The sequence below is a fragment of the Bicyclus anynana genome, chromosome 1, assembly GCF_947172395.1.
Source record: "Bicyclus anynana chromosome 1, ilBicAnyn1.1, whole genome shotgun sequence".
NCBI lineage: Eukaryota > Metazoa > Arthropoda > Insecta > Lepidoptera > Nymphalidae > Bicyclus > Bicyclus anynana.
This window is the reverse complement of record NC_069083.1, coordinates 18,224,668-18,246,902: the sequence shown is the minus strand read 5'-3', so window position 1 is coordinate 18,246,902 and position 22,235 is coordinate 18,224,668. Positions and strand designations below refer to the sequence as shown.

The 22,235-nt window shown below is 36.6% G+C and overlaps 1 protein-coding gene and 1 long non-coding RNA gene across 4 annotated transcripts in view; one reads left to right on the top strand and one right to left on the bottom strand.

Annotated features, from left to right (window-relative positions):
* LOC112048362 (neuroglian) overlaps nucleotides 1-22,235 on the bottom strand; it is a 70,333-nt gene that overhangs the window by 27,987 nt on the left and 20,111 nt on the right. For all 3 annotated transcript variants that reach the window (XR_008251180.1, XR_008251181.1, XM_052884026.1), the window contains exons 4-5: nucleotides 12,727-13,344; nucleotides 9,350-9,540 (exon numbers count right to left, since the gene is read on the bottom strand). Coding sequence is in view for 1 of the 3 variants with exons in the window: in XM_052884026.1 (XP_052739986.1) it covers nucleotides 9,350-9,540; nucleotides 12,727-13,344 (809 nt within the window). In the remaining 2 variants the exon portion in view is untranslated. The remainder of the gene's footprint in view (nucleotides 1-9,349; nucleotides 9,541-12,726; nucleotides 13,345-22,235) is intronic.
* On the top strand, nucleotides 4,720-7,189 carry LOC128198468 (uncharacterized). Its single transcript, XR_008251191.1, has 3 exons — nucleotides 4,720-5,822; nucleotides 6,088-6,287; nucleotides 6,546-7,189. It is a non-coding gene; the product is annotated as an uncharacterized LOC128198468 (long non-coding RNA).

The window sequence follows — 22,235 nt, the reverse complement described above, 5'->3', positions numbered from 1 at the left end:
TAGTAAAATAATAAAGAACTCTGAACGCCTGGCCCGACATGAATGTTTTTTTTCTTTTATAGTAGTCTAGAATAACACATAGGCATCGTTTATCTCCATATTCCTTCAGGGAAGTCACAGCAAGCCAATTTTCATCCTACTTTACTTTTCTGGTTGTGTAATTTTCGTAGGTTCTTTAATGAGACCTCAGCGGCGTCACTTAGGCTTCGGCGAGAGCAAAGCATCGTCTGCTATAATATACATCTAATGGAGGCAAGGTACCATAGTCTTAGATCCAACTTACTAACACAATGCCCTTTTAACTCAATCAGGAAACGCAGCAACTTACAAACGGTATCAAACGGCAAGTGGTCAATCAGATATTAATACATATAACAAGATTTACTCGCGTCACCCCCACTTGGTGCTACACTAAGTAGACACAATTTACACAGGAATGTGTTTATTTATGACAAACACAACACTTGCGGGCCAGTAATCCCTCAATTGTCGCATGCAATGCTTACTGGACAGGGTTGTCTGATGTTTTACGACAAAACGCAGAATTAGTTAACCATAAACTGACGATAAATATAAATATAATATACGATAAACGAGACCAGTTAACCATAAACTGGTCTCGTTTATCGTAACCAAAATTGAAAGAAAGTAGGTATAGGTAAAGTCTGAAATAAATGATTTTGTGAAATTGACATAATTATCTACAATAGCATTAAATGTGCTTAGTGAAATTATAATATTACTTAGATTTTCCCGTGTTGTAATACGATATTATGGCGATTATATCTAATCCATGGGATTATAATACCAGCCGTGAAGTATAATGTCAGAGTTTATAAACCTGGGACATTTATAAAAACATATTTACCCAAATTTACATAGGCAGGCAATTTATATTTGCAATGTGTTAAAACAAACAATTACTTAATGATTATGCTTCAAGAGCTTTTACAAGTGATGCCCCAAAAATTTCAATTTTAGAAGATGGAGCCTTTTATAATTTTTTAGTCCTATCTTAGTATTTAAGATCTAAGAACCCGAGTTACATAGTTACACTGATCCTAAAGTATTTTAAAAACCCTTAGAACGAGTGATTATGAAACTGAAGACGACTGATTGACGATATAACCTGAGTCTGAGTCTTTCTCCTTGTTTCCCGCAGGCCCACGGTGTCGGCGCGTATTGGTGTTGCCAGCCCTGCGGCGTATATTCGCGTGACACAATTACTGCAGCGTGGTGACGCGTAACGTTGCAAAGCACTAAACAATTGCTCTAACGAGATTATGCGGTTGCGGACCTCGTCATATGTTGTAGCTACACACATGCCGACAACCAACTCCGACTCAGGTTGGTAACTGACATTTTTATACAACTTCATGTTCTGATTCGATGTTCGGTACCAAATCAAAACAAGCCAAAAACGCGAGTTAAAGATTATCCGAGGTTAAAGTCAATCAGAATAGTTGCTTAGAAAACTGTTCAAAGCTAACAATGAGTATTTTCATTTATTATTTGATTGATAACCAAATATAAATAAAGATTTTCTAGAGTAAGTCAAATCAAATCGTCTATTTGCTGATTTTTACAGTAATTTATAAATATAAATATACACTAGTAGTTGACACCACATTCACCCGCGTAGTCCCCATTCCCGTGGTAATAATACAGGGATAAAATACAGCCTATGTTAATCAGGGATAGTGTACAATTCTAATTTTTCAAATCGGTTCATTAGTTTCATAGTCTAATGAATGCAGTTTTGACTTTGACCTGATAAAAATAAGTAAATAAGCCATCCTATTTACAGAAGGAAAGAAAAGCGAGATATGTTATAAGTTACTTTGTAGGCGTAATTAGAAAAGTAATCTATCTGCTTGTCCCGTATTAGTAGACAAAACAATGATTTACCACACCCAAAATGAACACTTTACAATCAATACAATTTCCATACACATTAAAAGTCAGCCCGACGGTTGGTCGGTCGTCAAGTTAAGTCGAGCAGTTTGCGTGGGGTGATATAGCCGATCGGACATTGTCTCTGCGATCGGCGAGATTCAATGAGTTTGCATCGCATAAGCGCGTTGCATAAATTCATTGATATCGATTATTATGGATGTTGACATATCGGCGGGACAGAGACCTTCCCACGGACGTATTGACCCTCCCTAAATTTGATACTTCATGTAGTTTAAGGGTGGGGCTGTGTGTGCTATGTACATTTAGTACATTTTTACATAGCTAACGATATATCCATCATTATGTCTCTATATACCGGTTTGTTTGTCTTAATTTACTTTAAGAACGAAGATGCCTGCCTGTTTGTTTTTTTATATTCATGTTCTGATACAGGCGAAGGTTTCCATCTTAAAATCAAAAATATAGTCTGCATTTTGTTTCAGCTATTCTTCTATTACTTTATGTAAGTGGTAAAGAGTGAATATATAGCTGTATAGTTTATAGCTGGCTTCTCAGGGACTAGTTATTTCCCTATGCATTTATTACATTTTTATACATTAGGGCTATTGAAAAAACTTTACAAATTCATTTTAGTATCTTCCATCGTATTTGCCACGAAAAACGAGCAAATCGGTGCGGGTATCTTCCCAATACCAGAGTAAAGATAAATACTCTCAGAGCACGATCCAGCTCCTTTGCATTAAAGTTCTAAATCTTATTTGTAGAGCGTTTTCAGAAATCGTTATACACTGTAAATGAGGCAACGTCTTATGGCTCCACATGATTTACATGTAATCTATACTAATATTATAAAGAGGAAAGATTTGTTCGTTTGTTTGTTTGGATTGAATATGCTCTGAAACTACAGAACCGATTTGGAAAATTCTTTCACTTTTGGGAAGCTACACTATCCCCGGGTACTATATGTTATATTATTTAATCCCCGTATTCCTAAGGGAACGGGAACCAAGCGGTTAAAACCACGCGGCGTCTGCTATAGAATATAATATCATGAACGAATACCATTTTTTTCGATAGATTAATGTAATACACTACAGCAATTTTTTTATACGTCGATTAAAACCGGGCATGAATAACTGCGTTCGCGCGATCCCGCGTAGTGTTGGAATGCCGCCGCAGTGACGTAATTTCCCGATACAAAAATGCGCCTCGGGCCACGTTCCTATTGTCCGAAATATTTGGGCCCTTATATAGGCGGCCATGTCCATCGCTCCGACTCAATTGGGGAGTATTATTAACGTCACATTTCCGGACAACAGCCAGTTTACTACGAGTCGGGAACTAACCTGTTGGCACGTCTATATGCATGCCTCTAGGTCCATACACATTGTTCTTAAAATTCTGTAGTCGTAGTTACAAGTACGACAATGAAGATACAGAGTGTCTCTATGTTGGACATAATTACCTACTCGTACTAAAAATTGAGAGGAAGAGGAATAATTGAAAGAGTAAAGAATAACATGACTATTATCAGTCAAGAAATTCAATAGCTAATTGTCTACAAATTTTTGTTTGCATCTTTAGATGATAAACATGTAAGAGAAAAGAGAATAATACCCTAATCAGTTAGTGAAACTAGTCGGTAAAGTCGACCAATCTGCCGACTAATCGGCCTCTTTGCAACCGACTACTCGGCTAGTCGGCAAAAGTCAGAGTCGGCGCATATCTAATATTTTAAGCAATTTTCAACAAATTGAACATGAATGAATATAAGCTGCTTTAAAAAAGTTATTGAAATACAAGTCACAAATTAGGGCCCTTAGATCACAAGTGCGCCAAGGGAAGGGTCACATCAATTGGAGCGTATAAACGTTTCTCTTCCGGACCACGAGTCCGCAGCGTCACAACTAAATGACCGCTGGAGGCGTTTAGTTCGAAATAGAGCGCTCGTCAGTCATCCATTAGCTTCACAGCCACTTAAGTGAACAATATAGTTATAAATGAGGTACGTGATCATTACAAACATTATTCCGGCTATTTAGGAAGGGTCTCTTATACGTAGGAATTATTATCTGTTAAGTTAGTTATTGGATCTTGTTGTTGTAATAACTACAATAGTTTGTGTGTTTGTTTGTATGTACGTATTTGCTTTGTTTGATTATCTGCTCTAATCTCTGCAACTACCAATCGAATTGTAAAAACTGAACTTCTTCAATGTAATGTTCAAACCCCTTTATAAGAAAATCAGGAGTGTGATTTTCTTTAAAAGGGGTGATTAAGTAAATAAGAAGTCAGGGTTACTGATTACATATACAGCATGCGTCTATATGTGACAAACGACGTTTATAAAATTAAATGTGACGAACTATCTAATGAAGGTTTTGTCAATGAAGCAACGTTCTTGGTGTTAGTAATAAACAAAGTCACATTTGGTACGACATTAGTTTAAGTACTACTCAACCTACCGCTAGATAAATAGTGTAGATTTAAGACAAGGAAGCCAGTTTATTATTAATCAGATCATTTATAGCTTTTGAAACATGTTCTATTTTATCAATAGAACCTTCAAATATAAATTTGACTGTTGGGAACATTCGGCCGTGGCTAGTTTACCCATAAGACGTACCAGCAAGCGATCAAGCGATTCAGCGTTCCGCTACAATGTCGTGTAGCGGTTTCTACTTGTTAGGGTGGGGATTTACAACCCCCCCCTAACAAGTTAACCCGCTTCTTCTTCTTATCTTAGATTACATCATAATTGTGCCATCAGAAGAGATTGTAGTCAACGGCTAACTTGTAAAGAATAAAAAAAAAAACAGTATAAATATATCTATAACTAACAACAGTTTTGGTTTCCGTCAACAGCACTACTAGGTACTCGTATCTTCTGGCTGAGGGAATCTACGAGTACTTCTGTGACAGCTATATGAATTATATTATGAAAAGTCTAGACAGGCGGGCTGTATGTAAGTGTAGAGCTGTAGAGCGAGCCCTTGCCGTTTAATCTTTCGTTTCCGTCATACGTTATAATTATACCGCTTAAAGGGCATTGAGGTTACCTCGCGCGGAAGATGTACAAACTCGGAGCTAAAAATACTCGGATTCAGAAGAAAATTTTCCACTTACAAGCAAACCTCCCGGGTGCGTATCATCGCGGATTTTCTGAGACTTGCCGATTTTGTCAACAAAATGTAATTTAAGTTTTTACTTATTTATTTTATTTATGTTCACGAGACTAAGCTGCATATGCATGCCTGTGTATCCTACCACTAAGGAGACGGGAACTTCTGGGCCCAAGTTGTAATAGGTTGAAAGATAGCTTAAAAAATCCGTTATTTTTTTCTACTAAATCATTTAAAAAATCAGCTCAATTCACAATCTGGAAGATGAGAAATGTAAAAAATAAGATAAGATCAAAAATAAAATAGGTAATCGATAATTTTAATCGATTTGTATGCATATCAATTTTACATAAAAATATAGAAGAGGCTAATGGGGATATAAATATAGTAACAATATTAAAAACTATTTAGTTCAATTAAATTAATCTACTGTGAATCAAGAGATATAAGTAATAAATAGAAATCTAAAAATCGATTCTCATTTACAAAATCGTTTCACGACTCTATTTTTATCTATGTTGACAGTGACATGACACTGACAGCAGTCCCGGCGACCGGCGTATGCGTTTAAAAAACTTTGTTTACACGTTTGACTTTGGCTCCTTAGTTTGGATTTATTTGCCGGCTTATCGATTGGAAATCGACATCATGGGTCTTTGTGTGAACTGTGGCATAGAAAAGAAAAAGGAAAAAGCAACTACTAGTTGTAATACCACAGGCAGACGAGTCTTGAATGACGAAATGATTCTCTTAGTGATTCGTCGATGGCGTACACCGCAGCCTGTAAGTACTCGCGTATTTATTAGCTAACTGGCATCTATCAATTTAACCTATAGTTTCCTTACAATGTTTACCATCAATGATTGATAACATTTAAATAGTAAAATCAGCTAAGTAACATCATTGCCCTACATTCTACTGCTGCACACAGGCCTCCCCTTTAGGAGACGGATTTACAGTGTAAGCCCACGACAAAGCAGGTTACAGGTGGGGCCAAGTATAGAGTAAACAGAATTTGTTGATATAAACAATTTTTTCAATATTTCAGGTAAACAACAGTGACTATATTTGCTAAGCTTGCTGGAACAAACATCAGCTATTGATCAACCAAGACAATTTGGCCACCGTAATGTTTGCCTCCGCTGTGGTCGCTCTGTTGCATCACAAGTCACTCATCTGCTTCCTACAGGCTCATCTTGTGAACTGAGAATTTATAAGGCCATAGAAGAATGTATTATGCCTCAAACTGTAAGTTAAACCAATGTACATTGTTATTTATGATTTTGAAATGATAATATTGCATGTTTGTGACAGCCTCATTGTTTAGTTAGTTATATATCAGTCTATAGCCTTCCTCGATAAATGGGCTAACATTGAAAGAATTTTTCAAATCAGACCAGTAGTTCCTGAGATTAGCACGTTCAATCAAACTCTTCAGCTTTATAATATTAGTATAGAAGAGTGTAGTATGAATACTATAATGAAGGTGATGTATGTTTGTTGTAGATAAAACAAGGAAGCCACATCTGCCATAATTGTTGGGTGGCTGCAGACAGGGCTGCTGTCCATATAGTCTCAGGCCCATCAACTTCTTCCCGAGTTCTAACTGAGCCTCCTGCTAGCCAGCCTGGAGAAGATAGAAACAACCAACCAGAACCTACTATTGTATTACCAGGATATATGAGAGCTGTTCCTCTTTTTAAAGTATTATGTTCCTGAGAATAATCGTCTATGTGATATTCATTTAGTTATTGAAGGCTGGGATGTAATGATAATTTAAATGTTTTTCCCCAGCTAACCCACAGTGAACTAATTCTCATACCATTAGGTATTTATCAAATTGTTTCAAAAATGTTGTTTGCTTTGTTAAAAAGCAGGCACGTTCATATTATGGAGAGAATGTAAGGGGTAACGATGGTTATTTAATAGAAGTGTGCAGGGAGGTCAGCAGTAGCCTACTTCGAGAGCTGTCGGCTTCAAATAGCTCATGGCTACTTCGGGGATATAAGTCGAAAAACTTATTTTGTTTATTGGTAGAGAAGCAATATTGAATGATTATTTCAATTGCATTGTAGGCAAAAGGGCTGTAGGCTTCTGCGCACATGTTATGTCAATAATATAGTACCTTAGTCGGGCTAGGTATCAAGAAAATATAGTACCCCCTGCACAATTCTTAGATGATATATTAATTATAATTGAAAATGAATAAAAATCAACTAAATAAAGTGTTTTATTTTATCACTCTTTACCCTTGATCCTTACTTACCTTACCCTCATTATTTGGCTCACTGCTGAGCTCGAGTCTACTCTCAGAATGAGAGGGGTTAGGCCAATAGTCCACCATGCTGGCCCAAAGCGTATTGGCAGACTTCACACACACAGAGAATTAAGAAAACTCTCTGGAATACAGGTTTCCTCATGGTGTTTTTCTTTCAACGTTAAGACCTTACCCTACTTACCATGATCTCATCGGTCATTTGAATTCTATCTTATCATTCATCCAATTCGAAAAGTAAATTAACAATGGTCTAAGTTTAATAATAAAATCAAACACTTGAAAAATTAGCTATTCATTATGTAGGTAATATCAGCTGTTATCTTAAATAACCTCACTTTTACTAAATCTCGTATATCTCTAATTCCAGATTGTCAAATTCTATAATATTTTCAGTGAAAGTTTAATAATATCTAAGCTATTCATTGACACTTATTTCATCCTTTTACATTCGTGGCCCAAATTGTATGAAAGAGTTTCAATCTCCTTTACTATTTTTGTTTTTCTATTTATTTCTATCTTGTCACGTCCGTGTGCACTTCGATTTATTTGGGAGAAAGATCATTTTTCCTTTCGTTTGATTCCAATAACACAAAGCCTAAATGTTTCTCGAAGATATTTAATATACATGTCTAAACTGCATGGATATCTATCTGTTTAAGTAGTTTGAAATAATAGTGAATACATACAGTGTATTTATAAATGGAATTTTATAGTCGTTTAGCAACCTATATTTTCATCAAAGTTCAATCTATCTCTATGCGAAAATACATTGAAACTAGTTTAGCGATTTATAGCGGTAAAAGTATAACGTATATACAGACACCCTTTTACTAGCCGATCCAACGAATCTTTCCGATGATTTATTGAGGGTTTCCCAATTTGATTTTAAGCCATTGGATTATTTGGACTGTAAACAAAACAATCGTATTTAGGCCAAGCCGTTTACGTTCTCTAAAACCTAGCAAGATTAATGAAGAACAATTAATTTACAAATTTACAAACGAGTATATGAATAAAGAATATTACGATGCTAAAGTTTGCCTATCTAAGTCCATCGATACAGGGGGTCATCCCACGAACTTTGACTGTAATTCTATATTTCCCGGATATCGGAGGAAACTCCCGGAAACGAGTCTCACATAGTTGGCGAGCCTACCGGGGTGTTCGACCCCCTGCCCCCCTGCAACATCGCAACCGAGTTATTCCGCGCTTTCAAGTCGTACCCCTCAAGCATCGTTATACCGGCTCGCTATTTATAGTGGTCCTAGGAATATCATATAATGTAGTCTGATTACATCCGCTGGGTATACAAATTAGAGGGCACACTTTCCTTTGGTCATTATTTTATTTAATGAAACAGGAGAATTACTTTTTTTTTACAAACAACCCATGCTACTACCAAGTAGCCATGGTTTTTGTTTTTTAAGTGTTGCTTGTTAGTCTGCACCCAGATTTCACAATTCGACTAACATGAAAACTGAAGAGTTAATGTTATTATACATGTGCTGCGGTTTTAACGCAATACAAGTTATTTTTTACGCTATGTATAGAAAGACCATACTCTATTCCTTGTTTTGTTTGCGACGAGCGAACCTTGACGAGTTTTATTGGAATAAATAACTTAGATAGCGTATTCCTACTGAAAAATCGATGCTCCTTATGTCTCGGATACGCAATTGGATAAGGTAGATAATTTGCAAATTCCTGTATACTTTTTTTTTTAAAGGAATATTTGTCATATTTTTATAATATGACCAATATTCCCATTCCCCTCCAACTAGTCGGAAAAGACTGTGCTAGGAGTGGGTACTACAATAGACCAACGGGGATCGAACCACCACCCCTCGGTGATGAGTACGACCGCTCTTACCGTTGAGCTATTGAAGCTTAAACATTCCTCAATAACTTTCGACTTCGTTGTTATCAACGTCTTGCCGTAGTTGTCCTGTGTCAGCATAGTGCGCCCGTCCTGCTCCCACACCACTCGGTGGAGCAGAGTGCGAACTGTCCAACACCAGTTGTCACAACTCACCCTCAACGTTGAGCTCTATGGAGTAGGTCTGCGCGGTGCCCACGCCGTTGCTGACCTCGCACGTGTAGGTGCCCTGGTCCTCGTAGCCGGCGCGCTTGATGACCAGCGTCTTGCCGTAGTTGTCCTGCGTCAGCCGCTGCGACGACAGCATCGTCCGTCCATCCTTCTTCCATACCACTTGAGGGAGCGGCCTGTACAAAAACGATCAGTTAGAGTACATACTTAAGGACGAATTCATGAGCTACCAGGTTGCAGTTGCCGCAGAAATTAAAATAATTTTTTAGTAGTTCAAGGGTAACCATAGCATGTAACGAAAGACAGCTGTCTTTTTTTAATTATGCCATGATTTTTAAACTCGTGCGAAGTATGGCAAACACCGACATGTTATACGAGTATTTTTTTTTATAATTTCGAATACATATATGCAATTATTTATTTGACTTCGAGTACTATTCCTCATATTTCATCAAGGAAACCTAAAAATCTGTGCTAGGAGACTAAGTAGGTACGACATTATTGTCGTACTTACAATCGTACGTACAATCGCCGTTTGAAAGCCAAACGGAAAACTAAAAGAGTAAAACTGTCAGCATTTATACAAACATCAAAAGACATTACTATTAATAGAGATAATTAGATGCATACTGCATCTATTGTGATTTGTGGTTTTACTAACTTAGTACCTGTATACATACAGATCAAACAATAAAAATCCCTCATTGAAAATAATAATACAATTTCAATTAAATCGCAATCAACATAACGATAAAACTAAAAATAACTAAACAATAGCAATAAATCATAACAGCGAACTAATATTAGGACGTGCCCCAGATTGCAGTTATCCAAGGCCCATAGAGTCACAGGATCGATGAATAATTTATTTATTATTGAAAAGCACCAGTCATAATGACGCATACTGAACTGCATAGTGCGATAGCGCCACTGTTGATTCATTGGTGATACTGAAGTACTGCTATGAAAATACCCGCGGGAAACAACAAAATGAAACTAACGTTGGCCTATTTGTAAAGCTTACAATTTTAGTTATATTATTAATTCGTATTTAATTTAGTTAAATAATTATTATATTGAATTAAGTAAAATATTGAATAGAAGAAGACAAATAATTAATCCTCGCGAAAAACCGACGACTTCGATCGACAACGTCACTCAGATCCGACAGATAATCCTCAAAACTGAAAAAGGGATGAAGTTTTCCTTGCAAGCCCGGTTCTGCATAAAACTACAATCCAAAATGTTTGTTTTGATACTCGTATGTTCAAACATGTCCACTAAACAAGTACTTTTGAAATAACAATTATGTTAGTATTGACTGGTTGCTCTTCTTGCAAAACATACACAATATTTTTCACTATTCATTTGCTTCTAAGCATCTTTGACATTAAGAAACATATCATTTAAATACAATGTCGCAAGTAATAAATTATTTAGACTATATATTGTGTTAAACTTAAAGTAATATAATTAAGTAACTTCGTTCAAAGGACCGACCGTTGGACCTTTCAGATTTTCAGACTCGACCGACCATAAGCTATTGAGGTTTACAATTTGTAGGCGGGTCAAAGTGCGATTTATGGAACCCATAAAACTTTTCATACAAAACCGTTATTTTGATATGAAATACTTTTTCGATGGGGGAAATGGCAAATCTTTAGATGTCTTTCAGATATTTATTTCTATAGATATACGCGAAGGAGAGGTGATTCAAGTAAATGCACTATTTATATTGAACATCCAAAATTGACGATAAGTACTTGATTTATTTATTTAAGAAAGCCCTTTAGTTTTAAAAAAGAAACGCTTAAAAACTTCAAATTATTTCTATGTTGCAAAAAAAATGTTTTTACAAATATAGTAGTTAGAAACTGGTTCCTAATTGATTAAGTGGCTTATCTTCTAAAAGGTGGAGGTTATCACTATAATGACAGTATTTTTCGGTAATAGTAGGATGTTATTGTTACGATAGTATAATCTATTGGGTGATACAAAAAGGAACTTTAATTAATTTACTTCAATTATTTTAAATACTTACAAGATAAATATTATCAAAACATAGCAGTAGCGCGACTCTGGAAAATTTTTCTGTGATCTGTGACTTATTTGGCGTCACATTAGCTTTGGTATTTTGAATATTTAAGTTTAACAGTAAAAATTGCACTTCACCTATAGTAATTATCTTTAATAAGCACTAATTTGCTAAGCAAGCCTATCGGTTTGGAATCAAAACCTTTGAAATTCGATCTATTTTTTTCGAAATTTGAAGTCTATTGTCGTACCCACTACACACAATAGCACAGACTTTCCCGACTAGTTGGAGGGGAATGGGAATATTGGTCATATTATAAAAAATATGGCAAATATTTTCTGTAGAGTTTCTTGTTCGACTCTTCTATAAGAATGATCGCGTCTGGAACCCCTTATTCATTACCCCATATTTGACTTTAGTACATTATGCATTCCCATTATTTAATGATGCAAAAATAATTTATTGACAAATTAAAAATATCTCTCTGAACTTTTCGTAAATTAAATTTTACCAAAAATATGTAAATAAACTGTTCCATTCAACTAAAGGTTGAATGACACAATAAAATTACGCCTGTAATATAAATCTGGTTTGCAAATACTAGAGCAGGGTAAGACGACCTATTTGGCACGCGCGCTGTTCTCACAAAGCCAAGAGGGTTGTTGTAAACTACACCATAAAAGCATTAGCCCAATTTTGTTTTCATAAATTTAAAAGCGGAAAACGTTTTATGGTTTTTTCTCCGAACGGAACTCTATTGTTCAGTTAATTAGGTCGCATGCGAAAATTCGCGTCGGAATATTTTTTTTTGTACTATGAAAAGACACGCATATGCCGATGTAAGAAACAATTCTATTTCGATTTTCATATTTTCCGACGTTGAATAAAATGTAAATCATTAACTACAAACATGCGATTAGCGTGGGTCAAATGGTCCGAGAAATTAATTTCATCTTGGACGTGATCACTCGTATGCCGTAAGAGAATTGATCAGACAAATCGAATGACGATTGCAAAGGCCTTTGGATAATTCGAATTCAGGCAGATTTTTTCATTTGACCGATCTATTTTTAGAATTGTCGCCATCTAACTTGGCGATTGGGTTAACTTAAGATTATTTTTTTGTGTTCTCAGAAGCACTTCACCACCAGTTTAGTCTCTACCTTGCCTAGTTAAGGTTCCTTTTTGGATGCACTTAGACCTGCTGTAGATTCTAATTATGCGATCCTTTGTGATATAAACATCGCATTTTGCGATATATTACTATCATTATCCTAAGAGATATAAATTCGCACACGCCGAGTGAAATAGAAAAGAAAATACTCACGTTCCGCCATAAATACAGTAGAGTTCAACTTTCTTTCCACGCCATGCCTTCTCCACCCTCCGAGTAGTGTACTGCCGGACTGGTTCGTGTTTGTTCTGCGTGGGCGACACGCCCGTGTGTTGCACTTGCAAATAAACTTTATTGCCGAGTTTGTACTCGTTCCTGAACACCGACTTGGCCGCACAAGTGTACGCGTAATCGACACTAGCATCGAAGCGAGTTACGTTCGAGAACCACAAGTTTCCCTCAGGGTCCAAAGTCATGCGGGAATTGTTGATAGTTTTCAGCTGCCCCTGTTCGCCTTGCAACATCCAGTAGACATTCGGACTTGGGTGACCGTCGGGGGGTTCGCAAGTGAGCTTGAACGGTAAACCTTCTTGAGCGGTAACCGTCTGTTGAGGGCCATCGGTTTCCTTGAAAGAGTTCAGTTCCGCTTTCCTCACAAAGACGGAGTTTGAAGTGGCGGTACCCCATTCGTTGTAAGCGAAGCATTGGTACTGGCCGAGATCCTCGTTCCTCGGTTGGCTGACAACCAGGGTACCCCGCCCAGGTTGCTGTGAGATCCGATTGTCGTAGCTGGTGTACTCGAAAGGCTTCCCGTTCTTGATCCACCGGTACCTGTTGACAAGAATAAGCGGTTGAGTGTGACGTCATCGTATAGCGAGACCGTTTAGTATAATTGATCTTGATGGAGTGCTGAGGTTACGTGCACTCTTTATGTACTGGACATGACACTGGGACATACTCCAATTGGACACAAAATTTGTTTTCCATGTATAGGTAAAGCTTAAGAATGCAGGATCATTACACAAACTATCCTAATATTCTAAAATTGAGATAAATAAGAAGATAATTGGTGTATATCGTAAGATGGGACGCCATTCTATTCGTATAATGAGCAAGAAAAATGTTTCAACGCTGGTACATTAATCACGAAAGCGAGGACGACAACGCCAATTTACTAGAGACCTTGTAGGTATTTCTTCTTCTATACGGAGAGAAGCGTGCCGTGGCCTAAAATAAGCTCATAATAATTCATTAGTTTCATAATATTTTCAGATGATATGGTAGATATTCAAATCACAGTTTCTATAAGCTATCGAGATGAGACGCGTGACCTAAATTTAACATTCGACCAGCGGGGTCATAATGGGTCTATCCAACAAGTCAATATCAGTAATAGAACAGTCGAGTCGGCAATTTCCATCGGCCTTCGGTAGTAGGTTAATGACATTTTTTACCCTCAATGCACTGAGACACTGCGGCGCTCGCTAGCGCCGGTCACTCATTAGCAATGGAAATTTACTTTTCCTTCTTCATATTAGTTAACTTTTGTTGCATTGGCTAAAATATTATAATCCCGTAACCGGATCCTTCCTATACTTATTTCTTTTTTAATTACAATTGGAATAACTCTGTCTGTCTGTCTGTTTATTACCCTTTTATGCTTAGACTACTCAACCGATCAACATGCAATTGCATACGCATTGTCAGGGGTACAGAAATAGACAGGATAAACGTTTAAGCATAGTTGGTGTGAATCAACTATTATAACCATGTATCATCTAATACTGTTCCGCGGAATATGAAATAACATCTCAATACGACGATCATGAATCATTACTTATACCATAATTGACGCCTGACGGCATATACTCTGGATTCCTTCTGACGCTCAATAACCAGCCTTAAATATCGATCAAATTAAAATCGAGCTCGTAATCAGAAATTACTCACCCAGCTAGGCTTCACACTGGTGCTTTAACTTTAGCATAGGACTCCCAAATGAGTTTTAGTCATGGCGTACAATATTTTTTTCACACTACCCAGATGCAAGGGATATACGCTGGAAATATTGTAAGAATGCGTGCGCAAACATAACTTTCTATTACCTCTCATAGCTCGATAGGACGACAGACTAACGTGAATGGATTGAAATCATACGCAGGATGGACGGCTTTATGGTGGACGGATAGATGGTCTCCCAGGCACGGGGAACCTACGCCACCAACCTCCTAACTCTAAAATCCTTTTTAGATTTTCTTTGAAAGATACCAATCACACGATTTTTTGTTCCCGGCACTCGAAACATGGACTTCATCGTTGGTAGCCGATCTACCGAATCACGAGACCGACGAGGAAGTAACAGACATTATAAATCACAACAGGTGACCTTAACAAATACTTCAAATATGAAGGAACATAACGTTATTAACGGTGACATAATATATCCGACGTCTGCTCTCGAGATGGCGACGTTGAGTCAGTACTGACTCATGAATAATTTAACAGGGCTCGTCTCAGCGCCGACTTTCGGCAGTACGTGTATGGTCCTAGTGTTCTTATTGTTCCCAACTTGCCACCTAACTGAAGTTCGTTTTGCATCCCCCACCTAACTTAAGTTTGTTTTGCATCCCCCACCTAACTAAAGTTGTTTTGCACCCTTCGTACCTTCGTGTCAGCGTAAACTTTCGAAGGATTGCGTTTGGTCTTAAAGTTCTTGTTGTTGCCTCGTAACGAAAGTTTGTATTGCATCCTACGTACTTTACGTACTCGTATAAGACGTCGCTTTACAATACTTCTGCAATGTACGTATAAGTATATGTATATTTTCCTTAGCAACAATTAAAAAAGTTCTTGTATCTAATCTGGTAACATCGCCAGACGTCAGAATGATTTAAAACACAATTACTTCTTTATTTATAATTATTATAGTAGCTAACGGAACACGTAGATGGCCGATGTGATCATTATAAGTGGAAATGGTTACGGCCCAGGCACAATCGCAGCAAACATTGTATTGTAGGCTTCTTATGCCTGTAATTTGGCCATTAAAACTGAAACACGGCTCATGCTGCTTGGCAGCTTATCAGCAAAGTGGCGATACTTTCAGAGAAACCCTCAATCATGAGTGAATAGACTTATTCTAAACCGTAAGCTGCTACTTCCCTTACTATCTTCAAGCTCAAGCATAGTTTGAAAAAAGAAGACACGCTTAAATTTATTTGTGAACCTCTGTTATAACAAGTTTCCTTTTCACATGAAACAAGATACATCGTCATTAATAGTGCAAAACCATTTCTCCTTCTAAAGTCAACAAACAGAGGGAGTTTCCTCTGGCTTTAGGTTAAGATAGTTGCTCTTAGTGCCCCGTTTCAAATTACTACCGTATAGACGGATATACGGATACATCTACACAAACACTGGAGTTCAATTCTACCCCTTCATCCTTTATAAACGCAAGATTGTCATACACTCGACAAAGTCGTTACAGACAAGAGTGTGCAAATAGGAGCTTTCGGGAGGGAAGCAAACTATCTAGGAGTGACTCTTGCGAGAAGGAGCTCTCAACCCTCACTGTAACGATTCTTTGGACTCGAGTATTGTTCTCTAAGCATGCATTTCTAAGTTACAGTTTGGAGAAATGTGCAAATAGATTTATCAATATTTCGTAACAGTAATCCTAACTAATACAAAATTATAAATGCGAATATGTCTATTTTTATATGGAAATAGCCATTGGGTATTAACTCTTCTTTTGTAGCATCTTATGGTATATTTTATATCAATTTATGGTATTTACAATGTTGACGTTGTGGACAATCAAACTTATCGTCAAATGAAAGATGTTCATCAAAAAATTTGACCGTTTGCGGCTTAGTTTGAACCGTTTCTAATGATAAAGTCTGACAAGCAAGTTTGTCAAACATGTTTGTTCGTTTAAAGCTTTTGTCAAACATTTATTAATGATAAAGTCATGTTTAACAAACTTGCTTGTCAGACTTTGATCGTTAACGGGCACCTTCACGAAGGGTATTGTTCGACGTGTCTTCTTGCCTGTCCTGCGATATATTGCTGTGTTACATCGGTTTTGATACTTAACATCATTCGCCAACTATAGAAGGATTTTGATTATTACCATGACCACGCTTCCACTAACCTTGTATGTCGTTAATACTAATAAATATGAACTATACAACATTGTAGAGCTCACACCCAGTGTTCAGTATGAGGTATTAGCAATTAGAGTCACATTCGGTACACGCGCTGTGTTTAATTTACTAATGCATAGTGTTACCAGTGCGCCGGGCTGTGTCGAACGCGCCCTACTGACCCACAAGGCAGACGCTTTAAATTATCCGTTTTTAAAAATACTGTAAACAATTTAAAATTAAAATGAAAATTCTCTAACAGTCATAAATTTAGCTGCGCCAGAAATTCTTTCCATCATAACAGAAATATGTCGATGTCTTCGGATTAGCTTATCGGTTATCATAGTATGTTCATCGTATTAAAGCCATAGACAAACATGCCACTATAAAGTGGTTCGAAGCTTCACCAGACGGAAAGAAAAAAAAAGAAGTAATTCAACGGAAAGAAAAAAAAGAAGTAATTCAAAAAGCAGGTCTACCAATAAATAAAACTATTTCATTTCTGAACATCGAATCAAAATAAATCAGCAAACGTAAATAAAACACTGTTAAAGAAAACGCTCCAACTTTCGCTTTTTACCGAAATGAATCACCGGAAATATCCCTTGCAAACGACGTCAAAAATACAGAAATAACAATGGCTATATCCGATACGAAAACAAAGCAAACAATGCTAAGCTTGGCTGTATAACGAACAGCCGAAACTTTTACAAATTGCGACAAAACCGATCAATAGCTATCGGTTTATTGCATTTTTCTGCTACAAACATAATTTTGTCGTGAGTAGGTGTATTGATGATAGCCTAAAGTAAGTAAATCACACTTGCCTAATATGCAGTGAAGGAATAAGAAACAGAAGCCCTGAAGTAACCAAAACAATAAAACATAATTTCGAAGATGTTTGAAAGTTTAGTAACTACAGTAAATTGAAACATCTACAACAATCGATTATGGCAAATACATCAAAATTATAGCTTTTTCAATATAATTAGCACTCATTTTATCCTTAAATGACAAACTTTTCGTATTTTTTAAATAATTAAAAACGTAGATAATGGCAAAGATCACAAATTCCTAAAGGGAAGGAAGTATTGACCCAAGGAGCTCGCTCTACTAGCTGAAAGCACTTGAGAAAATGTTCAAAGACCACAAAGTTCCTGTGTATAAATACCGTCAACAGACCAAGTCGAAGATTTACTAGAATGCATTGTGTGTATAAGCGAAGGTGCACAGGATGCCAGCACTTTGTCAGCCAGTGTGCGGAAACCGGCAAGTCATTTAGCAGACTACTCGCGACTAAAAGAATCAGGGCTTGCATATTATACTGTCTTATAAGTTTTTATAAGAGAGTTTTTGTGTGAAAGCAAAATACTTAGGAGCTAGGACAGGAAATCACAGTGGAAAGCTTAATATAATATTGGAATCAAGTAATAAACCTAATAATGATTTTTCGGGAAAGTATAATGAAAATAAAGGAGAAGGATGGGGGGGAACTCAGAAACTGACAAAAGACTGCGACGACGGTGGTAGGCTGAATAGCAAGTACACCAGCGTTCTGAAGGTCTTTAGCCCGTATGAATCCAGCCTTACCCAAACGGGTGTCCATGGGATTTTTGGTCCTACAGAAAAAAAATCTTTTATCTTTCGTTGCGATAGGACGATAATGAGGCGCGCATCCGTAGACCTAATAAAGATGTTAAAAAACAAATTCTACCATACATTTTAATTCTTGAGAAAAATGTCTGGAAAAATGAAGAAAATAGACGATATTGAAGAATATTTTCAACACATGCAAAGGAGTAACGACCGGACGTCAGGTTGCGGGAGCCGGGTACGGTTTCCAGGAAGTAAAGTGATTTAGCGAGTGCTCGCCCGTAAGAGGATTAGATTCTGCTTACGTCTTGCGTTTCTGTTGCATGTACGCAGTGACGCCCACAAGGAATAACTAGATGGGGTATGCACTATACGTACAAATTTTACAAAATGGATTTTTTTGTAATTATTCCTCAGGGTAGGGAGGGCATTTTTGCACCTGTGAAATAAACATTCGCTATCGGATTTTAAGCTGACGCATACGTCTATGCATAACGTATGCGTTTACACTATATGTCAACGTTATACATAACGTAGACTTATTCTCTGACAAATACTTTAAAATAAATACAATAAAAAACTTCAGTTTCTGAAGGAATTACCATTTTATATTTCTGTAAATTAAATACTATTTTTGTAAATAGCAATTTAAAAAGTGATGTTTGATGTTTTCGATTTTAGCTCGGAAACAGCTTAGGTATCTGTTTAAAGTGAAACTTACACTTAGTTAAAATACATTACACTTTCGCAACAACACAAATAACGAGATATTTAAAAAAAATACAGAAACTCGCAAATATACAAACTTTATTTTTATTAAGAAGAATAACCCATATCTACGAGTAATTTAAAAATGTCTGGCTTACAAAACTAAGGATAAGGTTAAACATAAATAGGTTATATTTGTTTAGATTCACCTACTAATTAAAGTACTATATAAATAAATAAATAAATATACTTAAACAATACACATCACTATCTAGCCCCAAAGTAAGCATACAGAGTAGCTTGTGTTATGGGTACTAAGATAGTTGATATTATAATATTCATATACATTTATATACTACATATAAATACTTATATAATGTATAAATACACACAGACACTGGAAAACATCTATGCTCATCACACAAATATTTTCCAGTTGTGGGAATCGAACCCAAATATGAAACTAAATATAGAACCATCTCATCATCATCATCATATCAGCCGATGGACGTCCACTGCAGGACCATAGAACCATCTATTAGGTATTAAATGTAATATCAGTTACGTCAGGTCAAACTTCCAAGTTCCAACGCTCCAATAACAAGTTTTCCACGGGGGGAAAATAATTTTCAAAACTACTCTACAAGTTTAATACAACCCGAGGCGGATACACGTCGCTCCAGTAACGTGTGTGCCCTATAGGAAATTATTTCTTGAGCGCTCCGGTTACAGTGTATATTTTATGTGTATATGTATTTACGTCATGTTCTGCTTTTTAGTATCTTATAAGTCGTTGCTGTATATCTTTTGACCAAATTCAACTCATCACTCATTCATCAACTCATATTCGGCTCACTATTGAGCACGAGTCTCCCTCAGAACGAGAGAGGTTAGGCCTTAGTGCACCACGCTGTCTCAATGCGAATTGGCAGATTTCACACACGAAGAGAATTTAATTTCTTAAAATGCACATAACTAAAAAGTTGGAGGTGCATGCCTCGGGCTGGAACCGAACCTACGCGCTCCGAATCGAAGGTAGAGGTCAAATCCACTGAGCTATCACGTGAACGTGCTGAGACATGATAGCCCAGCGGATATGACCTCTGCCTTCGGATGATTCAACTCATCACTGTCAATCTAATATAACACCCCAATACTGGGCCCAATAAAGGGCCCAAACAGGCCTCCTGCCACATAGGAGTAAGTGGTAATGCTAATGACTAGTGAACAACCTCGTTGCCTATAATTATGTGGCGTAGGTTCGAATCCTAGATCGGGCTATGAAGCTCACAAAATCTTTCTTTTTAGAAATTGTCAGAAAAAAATATCAGCCCGGAGTTGAAACATTATTGGTATTTCACGCCGTACTTTGGAAGGCACATTAAGTTTTAGATGCTGGTCATTATTATCACTAACCCGTGCTTTGGAGAGTACGTTGAGCTTTCGATACCGAAGATTATTATAATTAACATCAGTGGTCGTTGGGACAGTATGGTGGGTCTAAGCTCCATAATATCCTCTCTCCTAAAATGGAAGAGGCCCTATAGTTGGCCGGACCGTTAAAATAATGATAAACACTGAATAATGTAAACGTAATTAATTAATTGCACAGTTTTTTTCGGATATGTTTTCCTCTACATCTAATTAATTACTTAGATTTAATAAAATATTGACTTACTCATGTCTTCATTCCTGAATATCACTTGTTATGTAGTTAGTTTTAATCACTAGCGTCATTTATGTAGAACGCGGTTTTGGTGACGTATTTTCGTAGTCGTTTGTTTCAGTTAACCTATACAGTACCTCGAAATTGACGTCATCAATAAAAAAATAACCGATTTGACTCTCCTGCTGGCATATTCACTATTTTGGTCTATATTATAAACCTATTAAAATAAACATCAAATCAATTGACAAAATGTCATTTACCTACTGTGTGATATCTATCAGTAAGCACCGGATGACATTTTTTCATAGAATCTCAATTTCGTTTAAGTGAACTAGCATATAAATAGTCAAAGGCCTGCTGGTATACGATGTGGTAACAATTATAATAGAAGCTATAATATGGTAAAATATTATTGATTTTTGAAAAAAAAAATACAACTAAGTTTCTTTCTCTACTCATTATCGACATCTGATAGTATCTATAAACAAACTAAACTTTATAACAAAGACAAAAAGTGTGAATGAAAACCGGTCAAGTGCGATTCAGACACGCGCACGAAAGGTTCATTATAAAACCTATAAAACGGCAAAAAAACACGTTTGTTATTTGTAGTATGGGAGCACCCTTAACTAGTTATTTTATTCTGTTTTTTTATTATTCGTTCTTATAGCAGCAACAGAAATATATAATTCATAAGATACAGGTGACTGACGGACGGACAGCGAAATCTTTAGTAATAGGGTCCGTTTTACCCTTTGGATACGGAACCCTGAAAATATAATTCTTCTAAGCCTCATATATTCGTCGTGTTCCCGAAACTAGAACAAGCTAGTTATTGTTTCGTTTCTAAACAGCGTTGTTTGTATAAGTTTCCAGCTCCCTTATAACCCAGAGCTTGTTGTTGAATAACAAAATAACAAAAAGATGAACATACTCATTACTCATAGCCTATTTTCTGACTTATTTATGTTACCCAGTATAAGAGTTACGAAAACAACAGTGGTACTGATTCAATTGTATCAGTTTCTTAATTAAACTTTGTTATCCTTTTCACAAGTTCACAACAGAAAAGGATAGCAATACTTTTCTTTGATGGTACCTCAAGTTTTGGCAATTTGGAAACATACTTATTCTATTTTCGATTATAGGTAGGTAGGATAATTTTGTAAAGATCTTATGGTGAACTGAATTACTCAATATCCAATGCCGATATGAACTCGATTGCTGAATTAATCCTTCAGCTAGCGCGTTGTTTGAAGTTAATTAATTATTTTTATTTCTATAACACACTTTTGTATTGATATTGTTTGCGAATAACTGCGCTGTCATATAATTTTAAATGATGATGCAAACTTAAATGTGGCACTGCATTATAAATAAGGTAATATCTTCGACTGGCCTATCTGCTAGAACGATAAATCGCGTATTTATAGGTAGGGTAGTATACAGACACACCTAAAGCTTACCACACTAGATCTGAACCATTTTAAACGCTGGGAATCAAACCTAAGTCTGCATACGCTACGCCAGTGATCTCGTCAAAACCTCTCAGCTCAGTAAAGACAATAGCATGAAACACCTACCCGCAAGTAATTCAAGCCTTTTCA